The following is a 17,410-nucleotide window of genomic DNA, read 5'->3' as shown; positions in this document are numbered from 1 at the left end:
ATCATTGGTGATTTTAGCAAGGATTGTTTTGGTGTAGTGATGGTATCAGAAACCAGATTAGACTGATTGAGAGAGTGAATGAGAGATAAAAAGCATAATTATTTAATATGCCTTTCGTGTTGGTCTCTTGGAAAGGTGATGTAAGGTTAAGGTTTTTCTTTAAGTCAGGAGATTCTGGAGCATATTTGTTTGCTGTGGTAATGATCCCAAGGAGAAGGAGAATTATTGTATAGTAGGGAAACTGTCATCATGAAAGCAACTTAGTGAGTTGAATGGAATCCAGAATATACGTGATAGAATTAGCCTTTGATAAGAAGGAGAACAATTCCTGGGGTGCCTGGGTGGCTCAATCCAACTTCAGTTTAGGTCATAATCTCACAATTCCTGAGTGCGCTGACAGCAGAGAGCCCACTTTGGATCCTCTGTCACCCTGTCTCTCTTCCCCCTCCCTTCTCTCTTTCTCATTCAAAAATAAACAAACATTTTTTTTAAAAAAAGGAAAATTCCTTACTTCCTATATGGAAGCAAGGAGAAGATGGCTTTAGACACTAGTAGATTGGGTGGTGGAAAGATGGGGGAGAGGTTCTTCAGTGTTCTATTTTCTCAGTGAAGTAGATAATCATTCATGAGGAAGGGAGGTTGGGAACTATGAGAATTCTGGAGATAATAAGAAATAGCTGTGGAGGGGTTCCTGAGTGGCTCAGTCAGTTAAGCATCTGACTTTTGGGTTTGGCTCAGGTCATGATCTCATGGTTCATGGGTTTGAGCCCCTCATCCAGCTCTGTGCTGACAGTGCGCAGCCTGCTTAGGATTCTCTCTCACCCTCTGTCTGCAGATAGGAAATGTCTCCCCTGTTTGTGCTCTCGCTCTCTCTCTCAAAATAAACATTAAAAAAAAAAAATTTTTAAATAGCCGTGGAAAGTGGAAGTTTACTAGAGATTCAGGATTGTAGGACAGATTGTGTACAGTGTTATTTTCAGCTACCATGTCCATCAAATGATGATAAAATGTAGTTATGTCCATACCGTGGATATTACTCAGCATTAAGAAGAAAGTACTGACATGTTACAGCATGAATGAACCTTAGGAACATTATGCTAAGTGTAAGAAGCCAGTCACAAAAGGCTGTTTGTATGAAATGTCCATAATAAACAAACTTCTAGAAACAAAGTAGATTAGTGGTTACATAGGGCTGTGGAAAAGCAGGGAGAATTGGGATGGGGAAGGCGTGGCTAATGAGTGATGAAAGTGTCCTAAAATTGAGGTGCTGATGATTGAATAACTCTGTGAAGATACTAAAAACCACTGAATTGTACACTTTAAATTGGTGAATTATATGGTATGGGAATTATATCTCATTAAAGCTGTTTGTTAAAAAGTGTATGTTCTTCATAAGCTAGAGTATATTATGCTAAGCGAAATAAGTCAGAAAGATAAATACCATATGATTTCACCATGTGGAATTTAAGAAACAAAACAGATGAACATAGCGGGAGGGGGGCGGGGAAAGAAAGGAAAACAAATCTGAAAATAGACTCTTAACTGTAGAGAACAAATAGGGTTGATGGAGGGCAGGTAGACATTAAGGAGGGCCCTTGTTCTGCTCCTGAAACTAATATTACACTGTATGTTAACTAAGTAGAATTTAAATAAAAACTTAAAATTAAATAAAATTAAACTCAAGACAAAATAAAAGCATAGAAAATTGCAAAAATACAGGAGAGTATTGTGGGGGAGATAAAAATAACCCATAATTCCACAACTTAGTGATGACCATTGTGTACACTTTGGTTATCTTCTTAGGGCCATTATATGTAGTCTTTTATACATAATTATATGGTAAGTTATCTTTATCCAAAACATTTCTTTCCAACTGTTTTAAGCTAATTTTTGTTTGTTTGTTGTTTCTTCCCAGAGCCAAATGTTCTAGCTGGCACTTTAGTTGCACATACAGATGCTGTCTGGGGTCTTGCTTATAGTGGCATAAAAAATCAATTACTGTCTTGTTCAGCAGATGGCACTATTAGGTTATGGAATCCACAAGAAAAATTGCCATGTATTTGCACTTACAATGGAGACAAGGGTGAGTATATTTTGCCCTATAAAAAAGTTATCTTTTTAATAATTTGGAAAGATACAAACAACAAAGCAATTGATTTACTATTTCTTTGCTACTCCAAGAGATGTATTGAAAGAATTTTATAAAGCTTGTGATACTCTTTTTACTCCTAGTCATTTCTTATAAACAAGAAAGGTGCTTTACAAGTACATCCTATAGCTTGGTGCCTTTTGACCTTTTCAGGACATATCCTATTTAAAAAATAAAACTCTTTGTAATAGTGCAGTAGACAAATGAGGCCGCTTATAGGAACAACTTGAAACCCTCCACCAATTCCAGGTGGCTGCCCACAAAGACTAAAGGGATCCCAGTCTTAAGCATAGCTGATACCAAAGCACATTGGTTGAGAAGTCTAATAATCATTGAAATAGTAACCTTAAGTGGGAAGTACAAACTGAGTTAGTTACTTGTACAGTTTCAAATATTTTCCTGTCAATAAAGCTTTAGGCAATTTGCTTTGTGATAACGTTTATTTATGTACATATGTTTATGTATTAGCATTACTCATATTTGAGTCACTTTAAAGTTATTTTTAAAAATCAGACCTTTAAAACTTATGTTGTATTTTAGATGAATCATATATGCTTAATTTTGTTAAGTCTCTTCAATACATTAGTGATTCTACTAATTTTTCAATTACCCAAGCTTTTGAGGTAAAAATTGATTTAGATATTTGTTTCTTACTTCATCTGGGTAATTAATTGCTTGACTCTGGATTTCACCTAATTGTGCATTAATCTGGCCCATTGACTTCAATAAAGAGAGAAATTGCTGCTCTGGACATGGCAGGATAGTAACGCATTGGCAGATTCCAGACTCTAAGCTTTATGTTCACAGATCCAAAAATTCAATCTGTATGAGCTACATGATGAGGCTTATAGGTCTCAAACAGGTGTATTCTCCCACAACAGTGATGTGAGAATGCTAATTTATCATTTTACGGTAAAAAATAATGTTGGCAAGTCGGCCAGCAGACTCACCTTGGATTTTTTTTCTTTCTTAGCAGAAAATGCATAAGAGAATTAACTTCTGCACATATCTCCTCTTAACTTTTGAGCCCTCTGTTTTTCTTATGATGTTAAACAGAAAATTATAACAACTTAAAATAATTAAGGGAAAATTACCCGTTGTATCTCACTATCCTAATAAAATCACTCTCGTTTTCATTATTAACATTATTTCAAAAATACTTGAGAAAAGCAGGGATTTCTAAATTGTTTTTACTTTGTGTCTCTTTGGGGATCCTTTTCAGAGCATGGAATCCCTACATCAGTTGACTTTATAGGCTGTGATCCAGCTCATATGGTGACCTCTTTCAACACTGGTAGTACAGTAATTTATGATTTAGAAACATCACAATCATTGGTGATGCTATCCTCACAGATAGATTCTGGTAAGTTTTCATAAGTTTCTTTGAAACCTTACAAGATTATTAAATAATAACAATAATCTTTTAATTCACATTTTGACTGTTTGAATTTATGATGAAAAAATAGTTTTAATGCATTGTAGTTGTACTCATTTACATTGTTTTCTGCTGTTTTCTCAAATTATGCTTAAAAGCTTAGAGAGTATAGGGGACAGAGAGTAGAGCAACACAAATGCAAAAGGGGAGTTTATTTGTTTTATTTTATTTTATTTTATTTTATTAAGTTTATCTTATTTTATTTTATTTAAGTTTATTTAAGTTTATTTATTTATTTTGAGAGAGAGAGCACAAGTGGAGGAACAGAGAGAGGGGGATACAGAGAGAATCCCAAGCAGACTCCTCACCATCATCATAGAGCCCGATGTGGGGCTCAAGCTCATGAACTGTGAGATCGTGACCCGAGTCGAAATCAAGAGTTAGATGCTTAACCGACTGAGCCACCCAGGCGCCCCGAGGGAAATAATTTTAAAAAAAATTTTTTTTTAATTTTTTTTTTTTTTTAACGTTTATTTATTTTTGAGACAGAGACAGAGCATGAACGGGGGAGGAGCAGAGAGGGAGGGAGACACAGAATTGGAAGCAGGCTCCAGGCTCTGAGCCATCAGCCCAGAGCCTGACGCGGGGCTCGAACTCACGGACCGTGAGATCGTGACCTGAGCTGAAGTCGGACGCTTAACCGACTGAGCCACCCAGGCGCCCCTAAAATTTTTAATGGAAATACATATAAAAGTAGAGAATATAAGCCTGAGGAATTCATTATCCAGCTCCAGTAATTACATCTGAATGGCCATTGTTTAGAAAGTGGTATGTGTTTTTCAGTTTATTTAAATAGGGATCCAGATAAGGCCTATGCATTGTAATTGGTTGATAAGTCTCAGGTTTCTTCCTATCTGTAGGTTCTCTGTCCATCTCTTTTATTTCCTTTGGGTTTTTTAATGGAAGAAATTGGATAGTTTGTCCTATAGAATCTCCACGGTGTGAATTTTGCTGTTTGCATCCTTGTGGTATCATTTAAGGTGCTTTCTCTTTTCATTTCATTTCTGTAAATAGTTTATACATCTAGAAGCTTATTCAAACTCAGGTTTAATGTTTTTATTTGTCTTCATTTTAAAGTTTTTACAGGTTCTTGGCAAGACTATTTCATAGTAATTTGTGAACTTTTATTGGAAGTAAATATTGTCTGGTTGTTTATATTTTTCTTACGTTTTCAATCTTGATTATTGCATAGGTCCATAATTCTCTTGAAAAATGATTTTCTAATACTTTCATTTCTTTTCCACTTATTAGCTAGAATCTGTCTATAAAAGGGAACACCCCTTATCAGTAATTTGGTTACCCTGGAGTTAGTGATTGATTATAAGTGAAGGGGAAGGTCAGTTGTTGATCCCCCCACCTTTATCAGTTTTCAAAATAATGAAGTGGTTTCCTAGCATCACCTAAAGGTGACCATTGAGGGATGCCTGGGTGGCTCAGTTGGTTTAGCATCCAACTCTTGATTTCGGTCCAGGTCATGATCTCGTGGTTCGTAAATTCGAGCCCACATACGGCTCTGTGCTGACAGTGCAGAATCTGCTTGGGATTCTCTCTGCCTTTCCTCTGCTTGTGCTCTCTCTCTCCCTCAAAATAAATAAACTTTAAAAAAAAAAAAGGTGTCCATTGAGTCTCTTGGGGTGGTGTTTGTTTTTATTACCATCGTAATCTCTGATCTCAGATATAAATTATCTGATGTGTTTTAATCTACTGCAAGTTATTTTTATCACTCCTCAGATTATTTCATCTTTGGCCAGTGGGAGCTTATTCACTTTGGCTCTTGAGTCATTTTGACCTGAATCTGCTAGTCATTTATAGCTTTCTCACTTTCTGATGTAGCAAGATGTTTAGGTCCATCTTGTTCATTTTGTGCCTCAGACTGAAATTACCCATTTCTCTAAGGAGTCATAGTTTCTTTTATTGGAAAATGGCATTTAGAGACCACAATATAGGTGCAAGGCTATTGGATTGGTTCTCATGGCTTTTGTAGCTCTTGAGTTGCTCATTGTTTTAGGCTTTTTCAGTGAACAGAGCTACAAATGCACTTTTAAGAAAGAAAAACACTGATAGACTTCATACTAATGCTTCCTATTCAAATACTTCCTGTTCAAATTTAGATTTATCTCATTGTGGGGCATCTGGGTGGCTCACTTGGTTGAGCGGCCGACTTCGGCTCAGGTCATGATCTCAGAGTTCCTCAGTTCGAGCCCCACTTCAGGCTCCCTGCTGTCAGCCCAGAGCCCACTTCAGATCCTCTGTCCTCCTCTCTCTGCCCCTATCCCGCTCCCACACACTCTTAAAAATGAATTAATATTTCATTAAAAAAAGATTAGATTTATGTCATTGCTTTTTACCTCATTTTATTTATTTATTTACTTATTTATTTTTAAAGTTTGTTTTGAGAGAGAATACAAGTGAGAGGGGCAGAGGGAGAGGGAGGGAGAGAATCCCAAGCACTAATAGCACAGAGCCCAACGCTGCTCTCAGTCTCATGAACCATGACATCATGATCTGAGCTGAAATCAAGACTTGGACACCTAACCAACTAAGGCACCCAGGTGCCCCTTACCTCATTTTATTCATGCTAAACTCTTGGTTCTCAGCAAAATCATTGTAATCTCGTTTGATTCATTCCACAGTACAAATACAGTCATCTCAGAATAATAAAACCAGTACCACCACCAATAGTAGTTTTGTATTCATGGTATATTCCACTAGGGACAGACAGGCTAATTACTGTGCTTTAAAGTTACTTGAAATGGTTCTTTTTTTGTGTGTTCGTATCCCAATTGGATATACAGTTACATTCTTTTTTTTTTTTTTTTTTTTAATGTTTATTTATGAGGGAGAGAGAGAGTGCGAGCAGGGGAGGGGGAAAGAGAGGAAGGTACAGAATCTGAAGCAGGCTCCAGGCTCCAAGCTGTCAGCACAGAGCCCAATACAGGGCTTGAACCCACGAACCGTGAGATCATGATCTAAGCCAAAGTTGGACACTTAACTGACTGAGCCACCCAGGTGCCCCTACAGTTACATTCTTTTAAGTTAACTTGTGTTTTTTGTGAGTGCTTTAAAAAATAATCACTTTATTATTATTTAAACCATTTAAATGGTTTCATGGTCAAATCTCCACATTATGCTCAGAGAAGTCTTTTCATCTCTATTCCCTTTCTCCCTCTTAGGTAATGTATCTTAAGTTCAGTTAAGAGTTCTTATATATATATATGTGGAATGACTGATTTAGTTTAAATCTAATAATGTTGATATTTTCCCATTAGTTTTTATTTTAACATTTATTTATTATGAGAGAGAATCCCAAGTAGGCTCCATGCTGTCAGCACAGAGCTCAACATGGGGCGTGATCTCACAAACCGTAAGATCATGACCTGAGTCAAAATCACAAGTCCAATGTTTAACCTAACTGAACCACCCACACGCCCCTCTGAATTTTGATCCTTCTCTATCTAATTTAGTAAAACCTTTAAGAGTTTGGTTACAAAGAAAGGTATCCCTAAGAACATTGATTCCTGTTCTTGTGGTGTTTTTTGTTTTTTGTTTTGTTTTGTTTTGTTTTTTTGTTTTTGGTGAATGTGGGTAGGATGGGCATTGTTCCTTGCAAACATCTAATTATTACCTACACATTTTTTCATTAAATGCTTATAATTCATTTATGGGCTGTTTATTTAAAGTACTAATTACTGTGAGTCTTTTAAGATTCTAAATCATTTAGTGGTGCCTGAGTAGCTCAGTCGGTTGAGCATCCAACTCTTGATTTCAGCTCAGGTCATGATCTCATGGTTCATGGGATCAAGCCCTGCATCAGGCTCCCTGCTGACAGCGTGGTGCTTGCTTGGGATTTCCTGTGTTTGTACCCCACTTGCTCTCTCTCTTTCAAACAAATAAAAGATTCTAAATTATCTGTACTGACAATCTGCATTAAACTACTTCTAACTTTTCCTAAACTCAGAGTTAGTACTATCCATATTATAGGACATGATAGCTTAAACATGTATTTTTAAAGAAACTTTATCTCTCTACGGCTCTGGTTTTCTCAGATTTTTATTTTATACAAATGCTTTAATTTCTAAATGATTCTTATTTTTTGGTAAGAATAAAAAAACCATCATCCAGTTTTTAATTGAAGGTTTGAATTTTACTGCATTATCTTCCTTTATTTTTCAGGTTTACAATCCAATAATCACATTAACAGAGTAGTAAGTCATCCCACACTTCCTGTTACAATAACTGCTCATGAAGATAGACACATCAAATTTTTTGATAATAAAACGGGTAAGTAGATTGTCTTTTTTTCTTTTTAGTCTTATTAATAATACTGTAAATTTGACATGATCAAAAATGCTATTTTGGTGGGGGTGCCTGGGTGGCTCAGTCCATCAAGTGTCTGATTCTTGATCTCAGCTCAGGTCTTGATCTCAGAGTGGTGAGATCAAGCCCCACATTGGGCTCTGCACTGAGCACAAAGGCTAGTGGTTTTTTTTTTTTGTTTTTTTGTTTTTGTTGTATTTTTTTAAAGGCTGTTCTTTTATGTAAGACATGGACTTTTTGCCTTCAAGATTGCTAAGTTAAGCCATTTTAACTAAGATTTTTGTTTTACTTACATGTCAAGTTCTGTTCTTAAGCATATATAATACCTTGCCTATCTATTAACGATTTTTTCATGTCATGTTAAATATAAACTCATCCATTTGAATTTTTTTCTTCATATTCTGTTGGGCATTAGTATAGCAGAAGAGGTCTCTTTCTGGTGTTTGACATTTCAAATATGCTGTTAGAATTATTTCTCAGCTGAAATGATAAAATAGTGGAAATGGTTTATGCCATTTTCCCTCCATTTCTTGTAAGGAAACTTACCAATTATATAGAAGTCAAAATAAATTTTTTTTTTTTTCTTTTTTTTTCAACGTTTTTTTTTTTTTTTATTTATTTTTGGGACAGAGAGAGACAGAGCATGAACGGGGGAGGGGCAGAGAGAGAGGGAGACACAGAATCGGAAACAGGCTCCAGGCTCCGAGCCATCAGCCCAGAGCCTGACGCGGGGCTCGAACTCACAGACCGCGAGATCGTGACCTGGCTGAAGTCGGACGCTTAACCGACTGCGCCACCCAGGCGCCCCAAATTTTAATTTTGCCGTAGACCTGTTTCATCTGTCATTAGAATACCACATAAGTTACTGTTTGTGCTCAGCTAGAGAAGCTTCTTTGAGAAGTTAAAATGGGTATTGAAGGATTTCCAAGTAAAAAAACTTACATGTTAATTGCAACCCTACTGCAGGGCAATAGATTAAGCAAGACAGCAAATCAGAACTACACATTCTCTTTGAAGTTTATAGAGAACATAGTTGGGGCGCCTGGGTGGCTCAGTTGGTTAAGCGGCCGACTTCGGCTCAGGTCATGATCTCACGGTCCGTGAGTTCGAGCCCCGTGTCGGGCTCTGTGCTGACAGCTCAGAGCCTGGAGCCTGTTTCAGATTCTGTGTCTCCCTCTTTCTGACCCTTCCCCGTTCATGCTCGGTCTCTATCTGTCTCAAAAATAAATAAACGTTAAAAAAAATTTTTAAAATAAAAATAAAAATTAAAAAAAAAAGAGAACATAGTTATAATTATTAATCTTTAGAGTCTAACAACAAATCCCTGTGTTAAAATAACACTCTAATGGACAGGTTCCTTTTAACTCAGTGGAACAAGTTGAGAAGAGAATGGATATTCACAATCTATATTGCACAGGAAAGAAGATTCATATTCATATGAAGGTTCTCAGTTTAACACCTTCTCAAATCATTTCTTTGAACATTTTTATGAAGCCTCAAGATCTACCTCTGCTGCAAGCACAGAGATAATTTCCTTTACTGTATTTATAAGAAGATTAAAAAAAATTTTTTAATGTTTATTTTTGAGAAAGGGAGACAGAACATGAGTAGAGGAGGGGCAGAGAGAGAGAGATACACAGGATTTGAAGCAGGCTCCAGGCTCTGAGCTATCAGCACAGAGCCTGACATGGGGCTCAATCCCACAAACTGTGAGATTATGACCTGAGCCGAAGTCAGTCACCTAACAGACTGAGCCACCCAGGTGCTCCTATAAAGAGATTTTTTGTAAATTACCTATTGAGGATTTATATTTGTAAGGGGAGGTTCAGGAATTTTAGTAGTGTATTAACAGCAAAACGTGATTCTCTAGAGCTATTTTATTGGCAGAAATCAAGAACGTAGTAATAAAATTTTATTTAATAACAAGGAGCCTATAGTTTTTCAGATCATTCACAAATTCTACCAATTTATTCTTTCTGTTAACTAGTCTGGTTACCTTATCTGTAATGTAAAGACAAAGCGATAGGCTCTTAACAATGAAAAAATTATTTCTAAATCCTGTCTCACTTAGGGACACCTGGGTGGCTCAGTCGGTTAAGCGTCCGACTTTCAGCTCATGTCATGATCTCATGGTCCATGAGTTCTAGCCCTGTGTCGGGCTCCATGCTGACAGCTCAGAGCCTGGAGCCTGCTTCAGATTCTGTGTCCCCCCGCCATGCCCCCCTCTCTCTGCTCCTCCCCCATTCACACTCTGTCTTGCTCTCTTTCAAAAATAAATAAATGTGAAAAAAAAATTTTAAATCCTGTCTCACTTCACACACAGGTAAACACTATACATAACAACATTGAGTTAAACTGTAAATTGTGTTCAGATATACTGTTTCCAAAGAAACTTTTCCCTGAAAAATGTTAATTCATTTAAATGTGACAAACTAAGGGCACCTGGGTGGTTCAGTCGATTAAGCATCCGACTTCAGCTCAGGTCATGATCTTGCGGTTTGTGGCTTCAAGCCCCACATTGGGCTTTCTGCTGTCAGCATGGAGCCTGCTTCAGATCCTCTGTTCTCCTCTCTCTCTTCCCCTTCCCTGTTTATGCTCTCTCTCTCTCAAAAATAAATAAAACATTAAAAAAACTTTATAAAAAATAAATGTGGGGCGCCTGGGTGGCTCAGTCAGTTAAGCGTCCAACTTCAGCTCAGGTCATGATCTCACAGTCTGTGAGTTCGAGCCCCACGTCGGGCTCTGTGCTGACAGCTCAGAGCCTGGAGCCTGCTTCGGATTCTGTGTCTCCCTCGGTCTCTGCCCCTCCCCTGCTCATGCTCTCTCTCTGTCTTAAAAATAAATAAAAACATTAAAAAAATAAAAAAAAGTAAATGTGACAAACTAGAATATTTCCATAACTGTTCTGATGTTGCCAATTAGTTAAGTTTCTAATAGAATATTATTCTGGCAAATGACTAATATATTTAATCGATTTTTTAATCTCAAACATTATAGAAATTGATACTATGAATGGATTCAATAAGTTCTTAGATTTTTAACAGCAAAAATATATTTAGCATTTTGTATTCCACACATACTAGCTATATGTTCTGTAAGGTGTGGTTTCTGCTCTCTGGGAGCTTATCATTGTTTGGGGAAATAGGATGTATGTGTGTGCTTGCACACATGCACGCACACGTGTGCACTCGTACATGCAGTAAGATGAACCATGCTAGATAAAGGAGTTTTCATAGTATGGGTTTGGTCTTTGCCTTAAAGAAATGGTAAGGTTTTTTTGTTGTTGTTTTAAGGAAAGAAGGTAGTAAGAAATTCCAGATAAGGGCATATTTTGAGCAGAGTCAGCATGGTGGTAGAAACTTGGGCTAGAACAGAAGTTTCTTATAGGTAATGCCAAAAAGGTAAGTTTGGAGAAGAGAAACCCAATCAATGGAGGAGAACTTTTCAGAGCCAGGCTAAGAATGATGGATTTTTGTTTATACTATGCACTGTGAAAACCACTTAAAATATTTGAGTAGGGGTTTATAAAATTGGTTTAGAAAGATTATTTAAATTGCATTATCTGGTAGATCTTTGATTTTAAATAATTTCAGTTTCTACTATTCTAGAGAAATATTAAGGGCTCGTGATTTTTAAAATTTGGTAGAGATATAAATTTGTGTTGCATATACTGTTCCTGAGAGATTTAGTTAGTGATAGTGAGTCTAGGAGAAGGTGTATACGTGAGTAATATGGAGGAGTTGGAAACAGAAGATACTGAATTTGTTGTGGACTCATTCATTCACAATTTATTGAGTGTCTGTCATATCCTTGGCATAGTTTTCATTGCTTGGTGAACAAAACAAAATGTCTGGTCCTCTTAGAATTTATACCCTAGTGTTGTTATATTGCTTACTGCAAGTGAGACATTGTTCTATTAGATTTACATATATTAACATGTTTGTTCCTCTTATAACTAACTGTAAAGTAGATATATTATTATTGTCTCCATTTTAGGTTTGAAATAAAAGTCTTCAAAGAAGTTACATAATTTGTTCATTGTTACACAGCAGAGAGAAATTAAAGGGTTGGGATTCACACTCATTCAGTTTGCTTCCGCAGTCCACGTTTTTTTAATACCTATTTTTGTCCCCATTTCTTAGCGGCCCATGATATTGATTATCCAAGTCCAAGGGCTTAAGGTGCCAGGGAGGGGAGAATAGGTGACTGCATGTATCCTCTATTTGCCTCTGTTACAGAAGGAAAGAATTAATTTTGGTCAGCGAAGAGAGGTAGTAGCAGAGGCATGAGTCAAAATTGGTTAAATGTGAGAAGCTTTAAGTATATGTTGAGAAAGGAGGAATCCTAATTCTTTGGAGGTGTCAGAAGTTTTGTGACTTCTGTGGTTACCAGTGGAAGCCAGCATTCAAATTGGTTTTGCATTCCACGTATTTGGGGAGAGGAAGGGTTGACTCTAAACTGACTCAGGTTTTCATAGTGAGGGTTAATTTAGTGCACCAGGAGGGTTAATTTAGTGCACCAGGAGATAAACTGGGAAGATTATAGTACCCTTAAAGAAATGGGTATTTCTGCTGTTTGGATGAAAGAATTCTTTGTATTTAAGACATGTTAAATTTAGGAGATACAGGATCATTCTCAGGAAAGAAGTTAGCACTAGATCTGTGAGTTAAGAGTGACCATCATAGATTTGACTTTTTCAGAGAAGCTCATCTTGCTTAACCCCTAATGATTTGAGAGTATTGTCCTGGAAGCCAACAATTTCATACTTGGTTTTTTTATAGGCATATTGCGAGGAATGGATTCTAGAACTGATAGATGAATTGTGTTGGACTAAGCAATTAAAGATAGTATGTTGAATGATTTTTCTGTAGTAGAGAAGAATCCCTAAAATTATTCTGTTAGTATTAGTGAAACACCAACAGATGTCGTTTGAAATGATGAGAGACTTAATTTTGTACTTAACTGGTGACATGCTTAGTATTGCCAGAAAGTGATAGGACTTTTTATGTTTTTCAGAGTAACTTTTTGCACGTTTGATTATGTTGTGGTTTTATATTCAGGCCAGTAGCTGTAGCAAATAACAAAAGTAGATATATTTCATATTCCAGTGTGGAATGTCATCAGAGGACCAGAAACCTGGCAAATGATTGTAACTAGAATTCTGGAGAAGGCCTCTCATTAGGAGCAGCTCAAGCATTTGAATAGTAAAGACTCATTGCTGAGTGAAAGGGGAGGAAATTTTTTTAAGTATCTGTATTTGCTATTTTATTCTCTTCTTGGATAAATGAATTTATGATGTTGCTTTCTGTCTATCCAAAAGCATATACTGCCAGTGTGGAGGCTAATTCCCCTGCCCCCAAAGTATTTATGCAACACAACTTTGTACTTGTAACTTTTTTTTTTTAATTTTAACTTGCCATTGAATCCCGTTTTCTTCCAAATCTTCATTGAAGATACTCATTAAATCCCGTTTTCCAGAACAGTGTTTTTGTTACTATCTGGGGAAATCCAAATAATTTCTCTGATATACTCCCACCTCTCTCCCCTTTCTTGTTTCTAATGTACAAAATGATTAATATTTCAAAGGATAAATGAATTTGATAATAGTAGAATCTTTAGTTAGGAATATATCCCATAGTGATTTATTTATCAGGAACCCCATAAATGAAATACTCTTTACATTTCTTAATGAGAAAGATTCTTCCTGTTTTTAGTTTAATTCCGTTTACATGATCTTAAACCTTGGACGCAACCATACAGTCATTATGTTTTTCACTGTCTACCAGATACTGTCAGATTGTCACACAGATGCCTTTTTTAGGAGTAACTGGGAAAGTTCTGCCTTGGAATTAAAATTCTTTCAAAAAATTATTACAGGCATACCTCACAGATATTGTGGGTTCACACAACTGCGTTAAAGCCCATTTTGCAGTAAAGTGAGTCAAATGAATTTTTTCATTTCCCAGTGCATATAAAAGTCATGTTTATACCTTACTGTTATCTCTTAAGTGTGCAATAGTATTATATCTAAAAAACCAATGTACCTGCCTTAATGAAAGAAAACTTTATTGCAAAAAAATTGTTAACCATTGCTGAGCTTTCACTAGCTTGTAAGCACCAATCATAGATGACCGTAACAAATATATTAATAATGAAAACGTTTGCATGCAGTATTGCAAGAATTCCCAAACTGACACAGAGACACAAAGTGAACAATGTTATTGGAAAATGGCGCCAGTAGATTTGTTCAATACAGGGTTGTCACAGATCTTCATTTTGTAAAATCACTGCAGTATCTGTGAAGCATAGTAAAACTAGGTATGCCTGTATACTGGGTGAACCTTGAAAACCTTTAAATGACAGAAGGCACACACAAAAAGCCACATGTTACGTGTATGATTTCATTTGTATGAAGCATCGAGAATAGGCTAAATCATAGAAAAGGTAGATTAGTGGTAACCAGGGACTTGGGGGAAGGGGAGAAATAGGGAGTGACTACTTAATGGGTACGGGTTTCCTTTTGCAGTGATGAAAATGTTCTGAACTGGATAATGGTGATGGTTGCATATCATTGCGAATGCTCTAAAAGCCACTGAATGGTACCTTCCCAAATGGTTAAAATGGTAAATTTTATGTTATGTGTATTTTACCACAATAAAAATATATTGCTATAGTGATTGTCTATTTTATGTTGATGCTGTGTTATGGTTTCTGATCTCTCAAGTTGGTAACTATTTGTGAAAACTTTATCTTCTGTGTTATGTTTTATTTAGGTAAAATGATCCATTCTATGGTAGCTCATTTGGATGCTGTTACAAGTCTAGCAGTAGATCCTAATGGAATCTATTTGATGTCTGGAAGTAAGTCTGAACTTACTATACTGCCACAAGCTTTATAAAAGAATCATTACCTAGTAACATACTTTATTTATTCTTTTATTACAGGCCATGACTGTTCTATTAGATTATGGAATTTGGACAGCAAGACATGTGTACAAGAAATAACAGCACATAGGAAGAAATTAGATGAATCAATTTATGATGTTGCTTTCCATCCATCAAAAGCATATATTGCCAGTGCAGGGGCTGATGCCCTTGCCAAAGTATTTGTGTGAATCAGCAAAAATCACATCATCAACAACAGATTTGCTTGGACAGAAAGAGGGTCTGCATCACTGCCATCAACAAGGTTACTGATATGACACTACATGTGATCTGCCTGGAGAAGGCTATTCGAGGCAGGCATAAATTGGTGGAAATCACATCTTAATGTCAGGCTCATTAATTTAATTGTAATTACTGTATTTCGTGGGACAAATAAAAAGGACTCCATTATTTGTGGCCTGTACTGGATATGAACTGAGCGTATGTCTGTTTTTTAGGTATCTTTAAGCCAATGTGGAGTCTGATCTTAAAAAGACTTTTATTTTGGACTCTGTGTGCTGCCTTAGGGTTAGGAATGTGGTGCTCTTGTTGGGGGAAAGTGAGCTCCAAGAGTAGCTTTTTTTCATCTCTTAGTGATTTTCTGTTTATCAGTTGAATGCCACAGATTCCCTTTTAAACTTATTTTGCTTTAAAAAAAAAAAAAAGAAAATTTAACTTAAAATATTTTAGCATTAGTTGCACAAAATGTTTGGATAAAATTCTAGTTTTTATAAGTCTTTTTATATATTTAGCCTGTCACAACAGTGCTCAAGATTGTATTGAAGTTTTTCTGCATTATACAACCCTAAAACACAGAGATCTCACTGACCCGCTGCCGTGTAACCACACTTTTTCCTTCTTTTGCCTAATACAGCTCAGCTAAGTCCTTCCATAAAGATGCTAAATCACCTTCATCATCACATAATTGTCTTCATATAAACCAAGGACTATTAAGTGTATTAAAAATGAAACAGTGGGGTTTAGTACTCCAGATGAACTCTTTAAAAAAAAAATGAACTAATCTTGGCATCCTATCACTATGTGATATTTTGTACATCTTACTGTATTTACAAGTTTATTTATCAAGGATTATCCATCTTGCTAATAGCCTATTATTTATTTCACTTTTTGTTGGTCTTTATATCCTTTTATTAATGTGCTAAAGGAACCTGTATATCTATTTTGGAACTCTTTGAATAGTCTAAAATAGACTAAAAATGGAATATTTTATAGTTTAAGTTACAAACCAAGGTGATTTCCCCCAGATGCATATCTTGGTTTACCATGATTCCAAACAAAACTATCTTGTTTAAAAATATTTGGGGTAAAATTGTATTTGCATTACAAATAGGATACAAAAATAGTTGAATCAGGATACAGAAATCTGTGTTTGGACTAGTTATCCCATTTTATTTTTTCAGATGTGCTTAATTTTATGGTGTAACTAAAGATTTTGTTTGTGTAATGCATGATTAAGACAATAAAGTATTTTTTCTAGTCTTCCAAAAACTTTTCTGATCAGTTTGCGAGTTTTGATGAGTTTTGTAAGGTTTTTGTTTTACAAACTATGAATCAGCAAATTTTTAAGATTGTACCACATAGCAAACGTACAGCTGTTGAAAAATAATGTATATAAAATGCATATAATAAATATTAAATTGTGTACCTGTATGTTACTGTTGGCTACATTATTTTGTGTTGAATAATAAAGTGCAATACTTTACTCTCCATCATTAAACTAGGAAATGGAGATGATTTCTCAGTGAGTCCTTCATTTTTATGCTATTCTTTTAAACATGGTATTGCTTGAGACTCTACTAAGATTAGAACACTTAACAGTATTAATAACTTTCTAAGTACTTCACCCCATTTGGGAATTTAAAAAAATCTTCTACTGGTATAAGTTACATAGTTCACAACAGCGAAAGGAAAAGCAGAGATACGGTTTTTAATCATTTCCTTAGACATTCTCTGCCTTTATTGAATCTGGATTTCAGTTAATAGTATTGTCATTCCTATCTAGCCTGTTTCCACAAAAAAGTTCAGAAAATAACTGCATTACATTACTCATTAATTAAAAGTTGTCCCTATGAATAATATTAAGTGTTACTGTCTCAAAACTTCTTTCTTCAACAAGGTAATATCTTTTTTCTTGGAAGGAAATTGCAAATGCAGTTAGAAGGTAACATTAAAGGGCACTTGGATGGCTCAGCTGGTTAAGTGTCCAACTCTTGACTTCAGCTCAGGTCATGATCTCACACTTGGTGAGTTCAAACCCCTCATCAGGGTCTGCATTGACAGCACAGAGCCTGCTTGGGATTCTGTCTCCCTCTCTTTCTGCCTCTCCCCCACTTGCTGTCTCGCTCTCAAAATAAAACATTAAAAAAATTTTTTTCTTAAGTTATATCCAAAAATTAGGGTGGCAAAATTCTATTTGGATGCCTACTCGGTAAAAGAAATTACATTGTGTTTATATTGTGAACTTTTGTCGTCTGCCATAATCCAAGTGTGCATTTTAGTCATTACTGCTGAAACACTAAAAATTTTCAGAAATATTCCTAAAGTTTTTTTTGTTTTGTTTTTGAT

General features: G+C 35.9%; 1 protein-coding gene across 7 annotated transcripts in view; it reads left to right on the top strand.

Moving 5' to 3' along the window:
• Window positions 1-17,082, top strand: part of STRN3 (striatin 3) — a 106,004-nt gene extending 88,922 nt beyond the window's left edge. For 6 of the 7 annotated variants that reach the window (XM_042942917.1, XM_042942915.1, XM_042942922.1 and 3 more), the window contains 5 exons: window positions 1,916-2,083; window positions 3,372-3,512; window positions 7,758-7,865; window positions 14,675-14,761; window positions 14,846-17,082. In XM_042942917.1, coding sequence (XP_042798851.1) covers window positions 1,916-2,083; window positions 3,372-3,512; window positions 7,758-7,865; window positions 14,675-14,761; window positions 14,846-15,015 — 674 coding nt within the window. In that variant the 3' untranslated portion in view covers window positions 15,016-17,082. The remainder of the gene's footprint in view (window positions 1-1,915; window positions 2,084-3,371; window positions 3,513-7,757; window positions 7,866-14,674; window positions 14,762-14,845) is intronic. The other variant, XM_042942916.1, reaches the window with a different exon arrangement.
• The last annotated feature ends 328 nt before the right edge of the window (window positions 17,083-17,410 follow it).

The sequence above is a fragment of the Panthera leo genome, chromosome B3 (assembly GCF_018350215.1).
Source record: "Panthera leo isolate Ple1 chromosome B3, P.leo_Ple1_pat1.1, whole genome shotgun sequence".
Taxonomy (NCBI): domain Eukaryota; kingdom Metazoa; phylum Chordata; class Mammalia; order Carnivora; family Felidae; genus Panthera; species Panthera leo.
Note: the sequence above shows the minus strand (reverse complement) of the source record. Positions and strands in the feature narration are given on the sequence as shown.